Genomic DNA, 19174 nt, shown 5'->3' with positions numbered 1-19174 from the left:
TGGACCTCCAGAATTGCTGGGTCAAAATCCTGGAAGTCCCTCCCAAAGAACATTGTGGGTGTACCTCAGGGACCATAGCGGTTCAAAAAAGCAGCTCACCACTACTGTGTTAAGGATAATTAGCGATGGACAATAAATGTTGGCCTAGCGAGCAATGCCCACATGCTGTAAACAAGTTTTTAAAAAACGATGGTAGGTGTCATTGTGGGTAAAATAATATTTGAGGGCATTTGGTAATATTTGTTGACAGCCTTTGAAAAAATATCAGTTAAAATAACTCAATTTTAAATAATCGAACCGTTTCAATTTCATAGATTGCGCCACCTCCATCTTTATGTGAGCCTCTGAAGGAACTTTTCAGGCATCAGGAAGCAGTGCGTGGGAAACTGCGCCTTCAACATAGCATTGAGCGGGTAAATTACGTTACTCTAAACCAATCAATTTTCTTTTTTGTATGTTATTTGATAGAATTGTTAAAATTCATTTAAGGATAATTCCAATTTGCATTGATTGTGTGATAAGATTTAAGGTTTTTTTTGTATGTGAATGGCAGATTTTAGCTGCTGCCATTGGGAGATTCCATTTAGTGCACCTCGATTGTTAGGTAAACGGATCAAAAATTGTACATTAAAAGGACTTGTGAAAAATGACATTTCCATAGCATTAAATCCTGTTTTCCATACAGATTCAAATTACATAAAGCCACAGGTTTCTAGTCATTCTTTTACATCGACTCTCAATTTTCCTCCTGCGTTGTTATACCAGTAAAGACAACAAATTTCTGTCCGTGATCCTATTAATAGAAGCTGTCAACTTCAGAGTTATCTTCATTACTTAGTTCTCATGAAGTCCATCTTGCTTGCTATTTCAGACAGTAATCTTAAATTGGTAGAACCAGATTTTTAATCAAACTGCTCATATATTTGAGATATCTGTACTGTCCTGTTTTGTTTCTTTCAAATAATGCTAAGTCAACCTCAGCCTGTTAATTATCAGTATTGTCTCATGGTAAAACAAGACTGAAGAGCCAGGATGAGCAGGAGATGGGGGATTTGGAATTTTTGCTGATTGGTTCATAGTGGTCAATTAATTGCCACCATTCTGTAAACCACATTGTTTGCTTCTAAACTGCCTTTTAGCCATGCTTTCTTTTTGAGTATTTTATTAGTTCATGGAATGTGAATGTTACTGGGAAGGCCACCATTTATTGCCCATCCTTAATTGCTGCTGAGAAGGTTGTGGTGAGCCTTTTGAACCACTGTACTTCATGTGGTATGTATGCCCAGTGTTGTAAAAAGTGAAATTTCAGGTTTTTGACCCATTGATGGTGAATAAAGTGGGGATGCAGTTCCAAGTCAGGGTAGTGAGTGGTTTGGATGAGAAATTGCATGCACCAGCTGTTGTCCTCCTTGGTGGTAAAGGTCAGGGATTTGAAAGTGCTGTCAAAGGATCTTTAGTGAGTTACTTAAGTGTATCTTCTATATGGTACACTGCTGCTCTTTTGCACCAATGGTGGAGAGAATGAATGTTTACGGTGTTGGCTGGATCACATGTGAAGCTTTGTCCTGATTGGTGTTGAGCTTCTTGACTGTTATTAGAACTGCACTCATTCAGACAAGTTGTGTATTCTATCACAATCCTGACATGTAGTTCGTGGACCGGCTTTGGGAGTCAGGAAATGAGTTACTTACCAAAGGATTCCCAGCATCCAGCCTCTTCGAGCCACAGCATTTATATGGCTGGTCCAGTTAAGTTTCTGGTCAATGGTAGTAACCCTCAGGATATTGATGGTGAGGAATTCAGCGATGGTATTGCTTTTGAATGTCAAGAAGAGGTAGATTCTCTCATGTTGGAGATGGTCATTGCCTGGAACTTGCAACTTATCAGCTCAAGCTGAATGTTGCCCAGTTTTGCTGCACATGGGCATAGACTGCATTAGTATGAGGTTTGTGAATGCTAAGAAACACTGCAGTCATCAGCAAGCATTCACGCTTCTGCCTCATAATGGAGCCAAGATTATGGTGAAACAGTTGAAGATGATTGGACGGAGACCACTTCCCAGAGGAATGCCTGCATCGATGACCCCTGGTTGGCCTCCAACAATCACAACTATCACCTGGAGCCGAGTGATAAAGGCAAAGCCTAAACTGAGAAGCAATGAGCATGTTAATGCTTGTCGTTCATTCTTCAGTATTGAAGAAGCGTGCCCAGTTCTATAGTTCATCGTATAAGATTTGCTTCGATGGCCGGTTGTCAGGCATCCTTGTACATGTCCAGCTCATCAGAGCAGTTTTTGTCATAATGTTGTGAAAATGCTGACCATGTCAGTTCTCCCACGGATCTCTGTGCCTGGGACTTAATAATACTAATCTTTATTAGTGTCACAAGTAGGCTTACATTAACACTGCAATGAAGTTACTGTGAAAATACATTAGCCGCCACACTCCCGCTCCTGTTCGGGTACACAGGGAGAATTCAGAATGTCCAATTCACCTAACAAGCACGTCTTTTGGGACTCGTGGGAGGAAACTGCGGCACCCGGAGGAAACACGCGCAGAGGCGGGGAGAACGTGCAGACTCTGTACAGACAGTGACCCATGCCAGAAATCGAACCATGGATGCTGGCACTGTGAAGCAACAGTGCTAACCACTGTGCTACCATGTCGCCCTCTTTGTCTTGACCACTTGATGTTGAGGAGCTTGTGGAGGCAGCAAAGAAAGAAGAGTTTGATTTTATTTGCATGTTGCACTCCCGGCCTCACTCGCATAGAGAAGAGTAGAGAGGACGACTACTCGGTAGACCTTGAGCTTGGTTTTTAGGCTCGCCCCTCTATGTTCCCATACTGAATGATGACTGAATGATGAAGTTTTCCGAGGGACACACTGGCCTTGACAGTTGGTCTCGTCATCAATATGAACATGGCGTGAGAGAATGTTGCTCCGGTAGCTGTCCACAGCAGTCAACTTCTGGTTCTTTTACTCGCACTGTAGGCTCTTGGTAGAGCTTTCCTGGGCAGGTTGGAACATCTGTTTTCTTTGTGCTGATGGTGAGACCGAAGTTATCACAGGATGTGGAAAACAGGTCCAAAATATGCTGCTTGTCTACCTCACTTCCAGCATTTAGTCATTAACAACTAGAAAATCTCTCAGTCTATCAATAAGGACCTTGGTCTTGGCCTGGAGGCATCGCAGGTTGAAAAGCTGGTGCCTATTAAGCAGTTGATGTCTATGTCTGGGTCCTCATCCTGGAAGGTGTCGGTGAGCATGGCTGAGAACATGATGCTGAAGAGGACCTGCGCCAATATCAGCCCTCTTTCACCATTGGTGATGGGGAAGGAGGCAAAGTCTCATTGTCATCAATGATGCGTTTCTGCATGCCATCCTGGAACTGTCAAACCATCTGAGTTTGTCTGGACACCTGCTCATAATCTTTCAGAGCCCTTCACGGCCAATAGTTTTGAAGACTTTGGATAGATCAACAAAAGTGGTGTGTTGATCAGCATTTTGTTCTTGTAATTTCTCCTGCAGTTGGCGAGCAGCAAACATCATGTCAATGGTTCCCCTACCTTTTCTGAAACCACATTAGCTCTCCAGAAGTGAACCCTGCACAAGATGTAATATGAGCCGGTTTAGAAGGTTTCTGGCAAGAATCTTTCCAGCAATAAATGAGAGAGATATTCCCCTGAGATTGTGACTGGACTGGTGGATTCCTTTGAGTTTGTAGAAGTGAACAATGGAGGTGTTTTAAAATCCTCTGAAAGGCCCCTGGCTCCCATGTAATGTGGAAAAGCTGGGCGAGCTTTCTGAGTAGCTGTGATCCACTGTATTTATGGATCTCTGCTAGAATTCGTTCAGCTCCATGCGGGTTGCCACTTGGTAATTGCTCTACAGCTTTCCCTGTTTCCAGCAGTGTGTGTAGAGTGCATAGAGCAGGGTTGGTATTAACCTGGGGCAGCCTAGTTACAGTTTCGTCATTGATGTGGGATGGTTTGTTGAAGACATTATTGAAATGCTCAGCCATCTCTCCAAGATATGAGATTTCTCTATGTAGCCTGGTTCCATCAGCACTAAGTAGCTGAGAGGAGCTGGCTAATTGAGGACCATAGACCATCCTGACAGATTTGTAGTACTTTATGTATTTTTTATCAGCAAAGGTTTGAATTTCCTCTGCCTTTTGACTCAGCCACTTGTCCTGTATCTCAGAGTTTGCATTGGACTGTGTTGCAAATGTTGTTATACAGTTTTTATGGCTGTGGACTTGTCATTTAGATATACTCTGTGTAACTTGTATTTTTCTTCAAGAATCTCAGCATTTTCATCAAACGAGTCCTGGTGCTTGCACTTGGCACAGAGTATCTCGTAAGCTGTGGTGTACCCAGTATCTCGCAGGGAAGCCCAGATTTCCTTGATATTGTCTGAGGGGCTCTGAAGATAATTTAACCTCTGCTCTAGATCATCAGCAAGCTGCTGTTGGATGTAATCAATCTTCAGGCTTGAGATGGCTAGTAGCTTTGGAATCATCCCTTGAGGGTGTCACTTTGGCTGAATTTTCAGACACGCTTTAGAGATGAAAAGTCTGTGGTCAGCCCAGCAGTCACCTTCCTCTGCAAGGTGCGATTCGCTGAGTGCACCAAGGTCAGTTTTCTGCTGGGTTAGCTCTCTGATCACTCGACGGTTCTCCGTTCAGATACCAGTTTGGGTGTTTTCCGGGAGGGTGTGAACATTCCATGCACCAAAGGTGAGCTGTGCCATATTAGCTTGCTTTCCCTTTTTGACATTGCTACCGCTAAAGTGAGTAGCCTAACAGATGCAGTTCGCTGGCCAGGTTTTGATGAAGCAGGCAATGTTTGGGGCACATTTTTAAAAAAATAAAATAATTCCAATTAAGGGGCAATTTGACGTGGCCAATCCATCAACCCGGCACATCTTTGGATTGTGGGGATGAGACCCACGCAGGCGCTAGGAGAATGTGCAAACTCCACAAGGACAGTGACTCGGGGCTGGCATTGAACGTGGGTCCTCTGCCCATTGAGGCAGCAGTACTAACCAACGTGGTGCCGTCCCTGGGGCACTTTTTTTCGCTCCTTCCTCCGACTATTGGGGTGATCAGTGTGGTCCTGAAAAGGGCTGCTCACTCGCTCAAGTGGCTGCTGGGTTTAAACATTGCTTCAGTTCAGTGAAAGATGACACTATGGCCTGAACCACCTGTTTGCAGGTCTGCAGCTACAGCTCCCAGAGAATCACACCTGCTGCTTTGTCGCTCACCCATCACCACCGGACTTGAGATTTGAATGATAGCGATTTGAATGATAGATGTATGAAGGAATTTTTTATTATACTTCATATTTTATTGTAGTAATGTTGTAGATAAAAAGATGTTGTTGCGAGTGAATTTGATTTAAGTGAGGGAGAGTTGCGCACTGTCAGCCACACTGTCTACACCCACGTCCACCTGTATCCAGTTGCAGGATGGGGTCCAGGTGACTGGAAGTAGAACAGGTCTCAATGGGTGACCAGGACATCTTCAGTGTCTTGTCCTGCTCATCGTGTTCCACAAGATGTTGTTAATTCTGCCTTCCAGCCAGTTGAACCTATTGGTAGTTTCCTCCACTCTGTCCACCAGGAACAGACTTTCCATGCTCGATAAGCCCTGACTCACCAAGGCCCATCGGCTACTCTCACCTGGTTTAGCCCGCCAGTTAAGATGGTTTTCCGGAGTGTGGCCATTGTTGCATGGAAACAGCTAATTGAAGCCTCAGGTGAGATCTTGAGTGTCAGGTGGGATCCAGTGCAGGCAATCTGCTCTTAGAAGACCACAATGTGATCCCCTAATAGAGGTACTGGCCCCATACACCCACCCCCCTTTTCCATACACGCTACTTTAATAACACTATCACAACACTTTCCATCACTTTGAATGAAAGCAGACAGATGGGAGGGTGGAGCTGGTGTAAATTTGCTGGATTGAATTTTCCCTGCTTTTTGTGAACAGGACATTCGTTAGGACTCCGGTATGAGAATCCCAACAATTGGTAAGACTGGGGGAAGACTACTGAACCACGAGTGATAACATTCGCCAATAGGTTTACGTTAAAATAATTTTAATTTAAACACATTCAATCATATTAGTAGCACAATGATAGCTTTCCAATTAACAGTTTAAAACAGTTCTTAAATAAAGGGAAAAAACCTAACTCCCTATCTATACCTGCCACTATATATTCCAATGAAGCAAACTAATACAGTTCAAATGTCACTTATAAATAAATAAATTTAACCATCCAGGTTGCTTGCTTTTCTGTGCGGACATTTGGAGAGTTCCCCGTTCAGGATCAACCTGAAAACCCTTCTTGTCAGACTCCAATCCAATGACAAACTGCAAAACTACAGACAGACCTGACTCCTCCCATTAATTACAGCATCTGCATTCCAAACATGTGGCACTTTCCAGTCTCCTCTCACTATGATTTCCCAAGACCTGCTTGGTTAGGACTAAACACAATACCTAAATTATTACATCCCAGGAAACCTCCTAAAAATAAAAAAAATTCTATTAGCCACTTGTATGTAAATAAGTAAATGGTTAAAATTGATGATTACCTCACCTTTGCCACCCCTTAATGGCAGCTTTAGCAGACATAACACCTGTACATATTTGAACCCGGGGTTTTTAATAACAACAAAATATGAAGTATAATAAAAAATTCCTACATTCATCACATACCTGAGCAATTTCCCACATTGTCAGGAAAATGCATGATTGTAGTGGTACTGAAAAGATTTGGCTCAGGGCACAGCTAGCCCAAGAGCATAATTCTTCAGTGCTGCAGGTGCCATGTTGTCAGGGCCCTTAGTATTTTTTCATATGATGCCTTCAGCCGTTTCTTGATATCATCTAGTGAATCAAATTGGCTGAAGACTGGTATTGTTTTGGGGACCTAAGGAGGAGGCAAAGATGGATCAGCCATTTGACACCTTTGGCTGAAAATAGTTGCATATTCGTCAGCCTTGTTTTTTTTGCACTGATGAACTAAACTCCCCATCGTTGAGGATGGTGATCTTTGTGGTATCTTCTCCATTAGTTATTTGTTTAATTGTTCACCACTATTTATGACTGCCATGTGGCAGGATTGATGTGATCTTTTAGTTCTGGAAACCCTTGGCTCTGTCACATTCTGTTCCATCTATTTAACATGCATATATCCTGTGTAGCTTCCACGTTGGTCTTCCAATTTTTTTTAGGTACGCCTGGTGCTGCTCCTGCACTCCTCACTGAGTTGGAGCTAATCCCCTAGTTTGATGGTAGTGGCCTGTAATCTAAACCGACACTTCAATCATTACTGAGGGAGTACTGCACTGTTGGAGATGTCATCTTATGAATGAAATATTAAACTGCCTTTAAGAATCCCATGACACTACTTTAAGAACAGGGAAATTCTCCCAGGGCCCTGGCCAATATACAGTCAACATCACCAAGCAAATCAACTGATATTCATAATCTTTGCTATTTATGGGGCGTTGCTGTCATATTTGGCTGCAAAAGGTCAGAGCAAAAATGTTGCAGGTTTGTTCTCTCCTTTTTTGCTCCTGCCTTCCTCTCACTGCCTTTTTTTTTTTGTATCTTCCTTTTCTGTATTTGCTTTACACAGGCTGCCTGAGTGATATATGCATTTTATTTCATTTTTAGCAGACTGGCTGGTTTAGCAGTTGGCTAAACAGCTGGCTTGTAATGCAGAACAAGGCAACAGCGCGGGTTCAATTCCCGTACCGGCCTCCCCGAACAGGCGCCGGAATGTGGCGACTAGGGGCTTTTCACAGTAACTTCATTGAAGCCTGACAATAAGTGATTATTATTATTTTTTTATTCAAGTGGAAGATTTTAATGGTAGGAAATAGAACAGTATTTCATTTCAGGCATCGAGTGCCAGCTTCAAAGTTCGTCAGGTAACTGAGATGGTTAGATGCCAAGTTAATTTAACAATTTAAATCACTTGCTTTAATCTCAATGGGAAGGAAGAGGGATGGGGATGGTCAAGAGAAGAAAAAAAATCAATACAGTTCATCTCCAGAAAAAAAATCATTTCATGCTAATGATCAAATGTGAATATTCGGATAAATTTGTTATTAATTGCAGATTTATTGTAGCCAGAAGATTTCGTTTAATTACGAACAAGGTGTTATTTTACAGATTGTTCTTTTAAGATATTTTCTGTTTTAAGCATTGAGTATATATCATTCTTTTTAATTATTAGGAGAAGCTGGTAGTTTCATGTGAACAGGAAATTCTACGAGTGCACTGTCGGGCAGCAAGGACAATAGCAAACCAAACAGTACCATTCAGTGCCTGCACAATGTTGCTTGACTCTGAGGTTTACAACATGCCATTAGAAAATCAGGTCAGTGCAAAAATATTTAGTATGCCTCTCCAAAACTTCTAGTTTCCATTTTGAGATATGTTTTGTATATTGAAATGCTACTGTGGTTTTTAAAACAAACCTGTTGCGTGATTGTAGAGTTTTAAATGATGAAATGATGCTTTGACTTTTTTGTATCCTTTTTACGACACCTGCAACGTTGTCTTTGGTTGATTTCATTAAAATTAATAGAAATATGAAATTGATGCAGGATATTTCTAAATATTACCTATATATCAGAAAAGAACTGTCTCTATCCCACAGAAGGAAATGGGCTAGACACTATAAGCCTTTAAGAACTTTGTTCCTTCCACAGGAATTTTATCAGGTAATCTATTCAATTACCTTGAATAAAAGGCATTCTGCATGCTACTGTTTTTTATTTTTGTCCACTTACAGCAGAAAAGGTTGGTGGTTTGCTCCATTGTGATTCATGTATTTTATCAATGCTTGCTTAAATGGCTCAATGTTTTCGCAATATTGTTCATTTTATATTTTATATTTTTTTTAAATACCAGCAGTACAGGCCATCACAGTTATGAGAAGCAATTTGCGTTTTAAAAAGTCAAAAGTAGTCCCTAAAGTAAATGTCCAACTACAAAGTCATTGTGCATGCATGGAACTGCGGCACTAACCTGTAAATTGGGATACTTCAGTAACCTTGCCAGTAATACAATGTATAATGGGTTCCCTGATGATGTTGGCAGTGACTGATTAAAACAAGTTAAATAGAAGTATTAATCTATATAATTAAAAAATCTTCTATCTGGTTTGTGTTAGTAACGCATAGAGTTTTTGTTGAATTGCTAAATTCAGTTGTGCAAAATGTACATTACTTTGTATATCACACTTGTGGAATTGCTCAAACCTTATGCATAACAAAGCAAATTAATGTTAACAAAAACAAAACCATACTGATTGCTTGAGATGTTCCTCAGTAGGCAGGAAAGATGCCAGTGAACAATAAATAGAAGAACAAGCAATTACATTTCCAAATTATTTAATCTGTCATCCTGCTTTACTAGGACACCATATGAAGAAACATATGGCACTAAAAATAAGCATTCTGACATAAAAACCTTAAATAATCTTCAACATTAAAAACTTATGACATGAAACTTTATTCAGATAACCATAACATTTTCTATGTCCTGCAGAATGACCTCGGGACCCTGAGGTTTCAGATTTGTTTCCTCCTTGTAATTCTCTTTTAGCAACTGGGCCTTCACTGCCAATGTTTTTCAAATTTATGAATGGCATTAATACTGCAAGATATTCCAGTTTTTGTTGCTTAATGATTTGTGTTTCCCGGAGACCCGTTTCTGCTCCCATCACAGATGGACCAGTCTTGTTTGCTTCACTTATCTTGATTGTCTGTCAACTGGAATCCCTGCTGCACTGCAGGCCTCCCTCAAGTTCGCACACTCTGGTTTTTGTCAAAGAAACCCTGCTCTTTTGTCTTCTAATCTTACTCCTGCATCCATGAACAATTCCATAAAGGTCCCTTTGTAAATGCTAATAATTCTTTAAAATGTTTTTGTTCATGTCAGAGTAATGATATATGTACCTGGACCTCCACTGTTTCTAGATCTTCACCATTTAGTGATCCTGTTCTATCCCTTTTTGTCTAAAGTGGATGATCTCATAAACCTACATTGCCAGTTTCCCCTGTAAGCTTGATCTTTTAACATCCATTGCAGTACACTTATTTGCAATACTGCCTCCCTTTATGTAATCCTCATTGAGATATGTGGCTTTCTATGTACGTATCAATAAATACGGTGAATAATTGTGGCCCCAAAACAGATCCTTCTGGGGTTCTACATGTTACATCCATTGAATGCTTATCAAGTCTGGACTGATCCTCTGAAAGAGTATCCTACTTAGTCCTACTTCCCTACTTTATCCACCTATGCCCACCTAACCTGTACATCTTGGACACAGAGGGGCAATTCAGTATGGTCAATCCACCTAACTTGCACATCTTTGGATTTTGGGAGGAAATCCGAGCTCCTAGAGGAAACCCACAGAGACTCACAAGGCTGGAATTGAACCCGGGTCCCTGGCGCTGTGAGGCAGCAGTGCTAATCACTATGCCACCGTGCCGCTTGCCAATGAGAGTACCTACGCATTCTCCCTACTCTGTTTTCTACTGCTCAGCCAATTTCTTAACTAGGTAACTAATTTGCCTTCGATTCCATGGTCTTCAACCTTGGTTAACAGTCTTTTATGTGGGGCTTTATCAGGTGCCTTCTGGCAGTCCATTTAGATAATATTCTTAGACCTGCCCCCTGTCCACAACTTCAATCACTTTTTAAAAAAAATATTTTATTGAAAATTTTTGGTCAACCAACACAGTACATTGTGCATCCTTTACACAATATTATAACAACACAAATAACAATGACCTATTTTATAAACAGAAAATGAATAAATAATAATTAACAAAAATGAAAACTAACCCTAATTGGCAACTGCCTTATCACAAGTAACACTCTCCAAAAATATAATTTAACAGACCAATATATAATTATCTGTAGCAACGACCTATACATATTATACAGTATATATTAACAACCCTGAGAGTCCTTCTGGTTCCTCCTCCCCCTCTCCCCCCCCCCCCCCCCCCCCGGATCCTGGGCTGCTGCTGCTGCCTTCTTTTTTCCCATTCCATCTATCTTTCTGCGAGGTATTCGACGAACGGTTGCCACCGCCTGGTGAACCCTTGAGCCGACCCCCTTAGGACGAACTTAATCCGCTCTAGGTTTATAAACCCTGCCATGTCATTTATCCATGTCTCCACCCCCGGGGGCTTGGCTTCTTTCCACATTAGCAATATCCTACGCCGGGCTACTAGGGACGCAAAGGCCAAAACATCGGCCTCTCTCGCCTCCTGCACTCCCGGCTCTTGTGCAACCCCAAATATAGCCAACCCCCAGCTTGGTTCGACCCGGACCCCTACTACTTTTGAAAGCACCTTTGTCACCCCCATCCAAAACCCCTGTAGTGCCGGGCATGACCAAAATATATGGGTATGATTCGCTGGGCTTCTCGAGCACCTCGCACACCTATCCTCCACCCCAAAAAATTTACTGAGCCGTGCTCCAGTCATATGCGCCCTGTGTAATACCTTAAACTGAATCAGGCTTAGCCTGGCACACGAGGACGACGTGTTTACCCTGCTTAGGGCATCTGCCCACAGCCCCTCCTCGATCTCCTCCCCCAGCTCTTCTTCCCATTTCCCTTTTAGTTCATCTACCATAGTCTCCCCTTCGTCCCTCATTTCCCTATATATATCTGACACCTTACCATCCCCCACCCATGTCTTTGAGATCACTCTGTTCTGCACCTCTTGTGTCGGGAGCTGCGGGAATTCCCTCACCTGTTGCCTCGCAAAAGCCCTCAGTTGCATATACCTGAATGCATTCCCTTGGGGCAACCCATATTTCTCGGTCAGCGCTCCCAGACTCGCGAACTTCCCATCCACAAACAGATCTTTCAGTTGCGTTATTCCTGCTCTTTGCCACATTCCATATCCCCCATCCATTCCCCCCGGGGCAAACCTATGGTTGTTTCTTATCGGGGACCCCCCCAAGGCTCCAGTCTTTCCCCTATGTCGTCTCCACTGTCCCCAAATCTTCAGTGTAGCCACCACCACCGGGCTTGTGGTGTAGTTCCTCGGTGAGAACGGCAATGGGGCTGTCACCATCGCCTGTAGGCTAGTCCCCCTACAGGACGCCCTCTCTAATCTCTTCCACGCCGCTCCCTCCTCCTCTCCCATCCACTTACTCACCATTGAAATATTAGCGGCCCAATAATACTCACTTAGGCTCGGTAGTGCCAGCCCCCCCCCTATCCCTGCTACGCTGTAAGAATCCCTTCCTCACTCTCGGGGTCTTCCCGGCCCACACAAAACCCATGATGCTCTTTTCGATCCTTTCAGAAAAAGCCTTCGTGATCACCACCGGGAGGCACTGAAACACAAAGAGGAATCTCGGGAGCACCACCATCTTAACCGCCTGCACCCTCCCTGCCAGTGACAGGGATACCATATCCCATCTCTTGAAATCCTCCTCCATTTGTTCCACCAACCGCGTTAAATTTAACCTATGCAATGTGCCCCAATTCTTGGCTATCTGGATCCCCAGGTAACGAAAGTCCCTTGTTACCTTCCTCAACGGTAGGTCCTCGATTTCTCTACTCTGCTCCCCTGGATGCACCACAAACAACTCACTTTTCCCCATGTTCAATTTATACCCTGAAAAATCCCCAAACTCCCCAAGTATTCGCATTATTTCTGGCATCCCCTCCGCCGGGTCTGCCACATATAGTAACAAATCGTCCGCATACAAAGATACCCGGTGTTCTTCTCCTCCTCTAAGTACTCCCCTCCACTTCTTGGAACCCCTCAACGCTATCGCCAGGGGCTCAATCGCCAGTGCAAACAATAATGGGGACAGAGGGCATCCCTGCCTTGTCCCTCTATGGAGCCGGAAATATGCAGATCCCCGTCCATTCGTGACCACGCTCGCCATTGGGGCCCTATACAACAGCTGCACCCATCTAACATACCCCTCTCCAAAACCAAATCTCCCCAACACCTCCCACAAATAATCCCACTCCACTCTATCAAATGCTTTCTCGGCATCCATCGCCACTGCTATCTCCGTTTCCCCCTCTGGTGGGGGCATCATCATTACCCCTAACAGCCTCCGTATATTCGTGTTCAGCTGTCTCCCCTTCACAAACCCAGTTTGGTCCTCGTGGACCACCCCCGGGACACATTCCTCTATTCTCATTGCCATTACCTTGGCCAGGACCTTGGCATCTACATTTAGGAGGGAAATAGGTCTATAGGACCCGCATTGTAGCGGGTCCTTTTCCTTCTTTAAGAGAAGCGATATCGTTGCTTCAGACATAGTTGGGGGCAGTTGTCCCCTTTCCTTTGCCTCATTAAAGGTCCTCGTCAATACCGGGGCGAGCAAGTCCACATATTTTCTATAGAATTCGACTGGGAATCCATCCGGTCCCGGGGCCTTTCCCGCCTGCATGCTCCTAATTCCTTTCACCACTTCTTCTACCTCGATCTGTGCTCCCAGTCCCACCCTTTCCTGCTCTTCCACCTTGGGAAATTCCAGCCGATCCAAAAAGCCCATCATTCTCTCCCTCCCATCCGGGGGTTGAGCTTCATATAATTTTTTATAAAATGTCTTGAACACTCCATTCACTCCGCTCCCCGCTCCATCTCTCCTTCCTCATCCCTCACTCCCCCTATTTCCCTCGCTGCTCCCCTTTTCCTCAATTGGTGTGCCAGCAACCTGCTCGCCTTCTCCCCATATTCGTACTGTACACCCTGTGCCTTCCTCCATTGTGCCTCTGCAGTGCCCGTAGTCAGCAAGTCAAATTCTACATGTAGCCTTTGCCTTTCCCTGTACAGTCCCTCCTCCGGTGCTTCCGCATATTGTCTGTCCACCCTCAAAAGTTCTTGCAGCAACCGCTCCCGTTCCTTACTCTCCTGCTTCCCTTTATGTACCCTTATTGATATCAGCTCCCCTCTAACCACCGCCTTTAGCGCCTCCCAGACCACTCCCACCTGGACCTCCCCATTATCATTGAGTTCCAAGTACTTTTCAATGCACCCCCTCACCCTTAGACACACCCCCTCATCTGCCATTAGTCCCATGTCCATTCTCCAGGGTGGGCGCCCTCCTGTTTGCTCCCCTATCTCCAAGTCTACCCAGTGTGGAGCGTGATCCGAAATGGCTATAGCCGTATACTCCGTTCCCCTCACCTTCGGGATCAACGCCCTTCCCAGCACAAAAAAGTCTATTCGCGAGTAGACTTTATGGACATAGGAGAAAAACGAAAATTCCTTACTCCTAGGTCTGCTAAATCTCCACGGGTCTACACCTCCCATCTGCTCCATAAAATCTTTAAGTACCTTGGCTGCTGCCGGCCTCCTTCCAGTCCTGGACTTCGACCTATCCAGCCCTGGTTCCAACACCGTATTAAAATCTCCCCCCATTATCAGCTTTCCCATCTCTAGGTCCGGAATGCATCCTAGCATCCGCCTCATAAAATTGGCATCATCCCAGTTCGGGGCATATACGTTTACCAAAACCACCGTCTCCCCCTGTAGTTTGCCACTCACCATCACGTATCTGCCCCCGTTATCCGCCACTATAGTCTTTGCCTCGAACATTACCCGCTTCCCCACTAATATAGCCACCCCCCTGTTTTTCGCATCTAGCCTCGAATGGAACACCTGCCCCACCCATCCTTTGCGTAGCCTAACCTGGTCTATCAGTTTCAGGTGCGTTTCCTGTAACATAACCACATCTGCCTTAAGTTTCTTAAGGTGTGCGAGTACCCGTGCCCTCTTTATCGGCCCGTTCAGCCCTCTCACGTTCCACGTGATCAGCCGGGTTGGGGGGCTTCCTACCCCCCCCCCCCTTGTCGATTAGCCATCCCCTTTTTCCAGCTCCTCACCCGGTTCCCACGCAGCTGTATCTCCCCCAGGCGGTGCCCCCCCCCCCCCGCCCATCCCCTCCCATACCAGCTCCCCCCTCTCCCCAGCAGCAGCAACCCAGTAATTCCCCCCTCCCACCCCCCCCCGCTAGATCCCCCGCTAGCGTAATTACTTCCCCCCATGTTGCTCCCAGAAGTCAGCAAACTCTGGCCGACCTCGGCTTCCCCCCGTGACCTCGGCTCGCACCGTGCGACGCCCCCTCCTTCCTGCTTATCTATTCCCGCCATGATTATCATAGCGCGGGAACCAAGCCCGCCCCCAATGGCCAACGCCCCATCTCCTCCACCTCCCCTCCTCCCCCCATCACCACCTGTGGAAGAGAGAAAAGTTACCACATCGCAGGATTAGTACATAAAACTCCTCTTTCCCCCCTTTTTAACCCCCCTCTTCCCCCCCCCCACATTCGCCCCACCACTTTGTTCAAACTTTCTTTTTAATAACCCGCTCATTCCAGTTTTTCTTCCACAATAAAAGTCCACGCTTCATCCGCCGTCTCAAAGTAGTGGTGCCTTCCTCGATATGTGACCCACAGTCTTGCCGGTTGCAGCATTCCAAATTTTATCTTTTTATGAAGCACCGCCTTGGCCCGATTAAAGCTTGCCCTCCTTCTCGCCACCTCCGCACTCCAGTCTTGATAAACGCGGATCACCGCGTTCTCCCATTTACTGCTCCGAGTTTTCTTTGCCCATCTAAGGACCATTTCTTTATCCTTAAAACGGAGGAATCTCACCACTATGGCTCTGGGAATTTCTCCTGCTCTCGGTCCTCGCGCCATCACTCGGTATGCTCCCTCCACCTCCAACGGACCCGCCGGGGCCTCCGCTCCCATTAACGAGTGCAGCATCGTGCTCGCATATGCCCCGACGTCCGCTCCCTCCACACCTTCAGGAAGACCAAGAATCCTCAGGTTGTTCCTCCTTGCATTGTTCTCCAGTGCCTCCAACCTTTCCACACATCGTTTCTGATGTGCCTCATGCATCTCCGTCTTCACCACCAGGCCCTGTATGTCGTCCTCATTCTCGGCAGCCTTTGCCTTCACGACCCGAAGCTCCCGCTCCTGGGTCTTTTGTTCCTCCTTTAGCCCTTCGATCGCCTGTGGTATCGGGGCCAACAGCTCTTTCTTCATTCCCTTTTTGAGCTCTTCCACACAGCATTTCAAGAACTCTTGTTGTTCAGGGCCCCATGTTAAACTGCCACCTTCCGACGCCAGCTTGGTTTTTGCTTGCCTTCCTTGCCGCTGTTCTAAAGGATCCACTGCAATCCGGCCACTTTCTCCTCCTTTTTTCATCCGTATCCAGGGGGGATTCCCTTCTGGTTTACCGCACAGTGTTTTTAGCCGTCAAAATTGCCGTTGGGGCTCCTATCAAGAGCCCAAAAGTCCGTTTCACCAGGAGCTGCCGAAACGTGCGACTCAGCTGGTCATCGCCGCACCCGGAAGTCATCCCTTCAATCACTTCTAAAAATTCAATCAAATTCATCATGGATGACCTACCTCTTACAAATCCATGCTAGCTCTCTCTGGCAGCTGAAAATTTTTACGGTGTTCAGTCATTATATCCTTCGTTATAATGACTTCCAGACATCAGATGTTATGCTAACTATTAATTCCCGGATTTTCCTTTCTTGCCTTTCTTAAACAACGGATGCACTATTTTAAAGTCTAAAGGAATGGTTCCCACATGATGAAAATTTAGAAAGTTAGAGTTAGGACATTTGTTTCCTTTAAAACCCCGGGATGAAAATCATGTGGTTACATAAGCACCTAATTAGAAGCAGGAGTAGGCCATTCAGTCTCTTTAACTTGCTCTGATGCTCAAATGATCATGACTGATCTCATTGTGGTCTCAAATCCACTTTCCTGCTTGCCCCTCCCTAAACCCTTTAACTCCATTGTGAATTAAAAACAATCTAACTTAGCCTTGAAGATATTCACTGGCCCAGCCTTCTCTACTCACTGAGGAAGAGAATTCCTAACACTAACAGTCTTCCGAGGAAAACATTCCTCTTCCATCTTGTAAGGGTTCTTCCTGTTTATTTCCTCTTTATTCCCTTATTTCCCCTTTCCTTTGTTTTTGCCGTTACATTTTTGATTCACGGATGATTAATGGACATCTGCTTTTAAGGCACGTGGCCTGTGTCTTTAATTCAAGCAGAAGAAAGCAGAAGCCTGTGCTGGTGATTGATTTGGATGGTGGCCAGTGAATTGGACCAAAAAGGCTGTTCCCTGCCCAGTAACATGATGATTGGAACCGATCCCACTAGAATGTTTTCAGAGTGAGATTTTCGGTTTGGTTTTGGTTTGACTCCTGGCAGCCCCAAGGAAGGTTCTGCTGTTCCCCTGTCCGTTTTTCTCTAGAAAGGTTGTGTTTCTGAACTAGCAGAGAACCTGAATGAATCTATTTACAGGAGAACCATTGCAGGCTGTGCAGGCAAAGTCCATACTCTGCTACTTCTCTCCAGAAAGGTTGAGGTGAGCCGACCATCTCTCTCTCTCCAGAGGTCCTGCTGACTATGAGTACTGCATATTCTAAACTACAGAAGCCTGAAGAGAAATCACAAACTGAAAGCAAGGTTTGATGAAACATAAACTCTGCCTCTCCAGTAAAGTTGTAAGTACGGTATTTTAAAACTTCAGGAAAGACCAGTACGGGCTACAAAGACAGTAATCTACAAGCTTACTGCGAGGAAAGCTTGCAAGAACCACCATCTGAAGCAAAGACTCTTTTCTCTTTCACTTTTTTTTTTACCCCTAGAGGGTGTGCGACAAGTTAAAGTGGGAGTTAGGTTAGGCAATAGTTAACCAACTGTATCTGCTACATATTTCATTATAGTACTTGTTATAAATAAAGTAATTGTGTTTAAACTTACAAACCTGGTAACTGTAACTATTGGGCAGCCAAGGGCCAAAGACTTCGGGTATTTTTATAAGAAGTCAAGTCACTTATGTTCTGACTAAGGGACGAATGGGGCTGGAATTGACTTTGCACTTGCCTAGAGTGTAGTAACGATTTCTATCTTAAATAGGATACCCCTTATTTTTAAACTGCGCCCATTCGTCCTAGATTCCTATGAGGAAACATCCTCTCAACATCTATCCTGTCAAGCCCCTCAGAATCTTGTATGTTTCAATAGATCACCTTTCATTCTTAACTCCAATGTGTCTCGGCTCAACCATCATGAGACAAACCCTATCCTAAGAATCAGCCCATTGAGCCTTCTCTGAACTGTTTCTAATATAAGTGTATCCCCTTGAGTCAGATCGCCAAAATTCTAGGTATGGTCTGCCTAATCCCTTGTACAGTTGTAGAAAGACTTCCCAACTTTTATACTTCATTCCCCTTGCAATCTCGGCTAACATTCCATTTGCCCTCCTTATTACTTGCTGTACCTACATGCTGAATTTATGATTCATGGGCATCCAGGTCCCTCTACTGTCACATTCTGCAGTCTTTATCCATTTAAATAATCTGCTTTTCTATTATTCCTGTGAACCTCATATTTTCACACATTATTGTGGCATCTGCAACTTTTTTGTCCACTGAGAATCTTTATATCCTCCACAACATGCCTTCCTGCTTATCTTCATATTGTCAGCAAATGTTGCTACAATACAGTCAGTCACTTCATTCCGGTCATTAGATCGTAAAGGTATAAGGATACACTGAAGACCTTTCCAGAATCCCGCGAATTTTAGACATTTTTTACATTCACTTGTGGGATTTGGGTGTTGTTGGCTCGGCCCTCATTTATTTCCCATCCCTAATTGCCCTTCAGAAGGTAGTGGTGAGCTGCTGCCTTGAACTGCTAGTCACTGCGGTGCAGGTACACAGTTAAGGAGGAAATTCCAGGATTTTGACCCAGTGACAGTGAAGGAACAGCAATATATTTCCAAGTCAGGATGATGAGTGACTTGGAGGAACATCCAGGTGGTGGCATTCCCATATATCTGCTGTCCTTGCCCTTCTGGATGCTCACAATCATGGAAGGTGTAACCTAAGGAACCTTGGTGAGTTCCTGCAGTGCATGTTGTATATGGTACACACAGCTGCCACTTCGTGTCAGTGGTGGGGGGGCGGGGGGAGTGAGTTTTTGTGGAAGGGGTGCCAATCAAGTTAGCTGCTTTGTCCTGGATGCTGTCATGTTTCTTGAGTGTTGGAGGCAAGTGGAGAGTATGCCATCATACTCCTGACTTGTGCCTTGCAGATGATGGACAGGCTTTAGGGAGTTGGGA

The 19174-nt window shown here is 44.7% G+C and overlaps 1 protein-coding gene across 6 annotated transcripts in view; it reads left to right on the top strand.

Annotated features, from left to right (window-relative positions):
* Positions 1-19174, top strand: part of ankrd11 (ankyrin repeat domain 11) — a 252452-nt gene that overhangs the window by 221958 nt on the left and 11320 nt on the right. For all 6 annotated transcript variants that reach the window (XM_072518040.1, XM_072518041.1, XM_072518042.1 and 3 more), the window contains 2 exons: positions 315-413; positions 8253-8396. In XM_072518040.1, coding sequence (XP_072374141.1) covers positions 315-413; positions 8253-8396 — 243 coding nt within the window. The remainder of the gene's footprint in view (positions 1-314; positions 414-8252; positions 8397-19174) is intronic.

The sequence above is a fragment of the Scyliorhinus torazame genome, chromosome 10, assembly GCF_047496885.1.
Source record: "Scyliorhinus torazame isolate Kashiwa2021f chromosome 10, sScyTor2.1, whole genome shotgun sequence".
NCBI classification, from domain to species: domain Eukaryota; kingdom Metazoa; phylum Chordata; class Chondrichthyes; order Carcharhiniformes; family Scyliorhinidae; genus Scyliorhinus; species Scyliorhinus torazame.
This window is presented reverse-complemented; position numbering and strand designations above follow the sequence as displayed.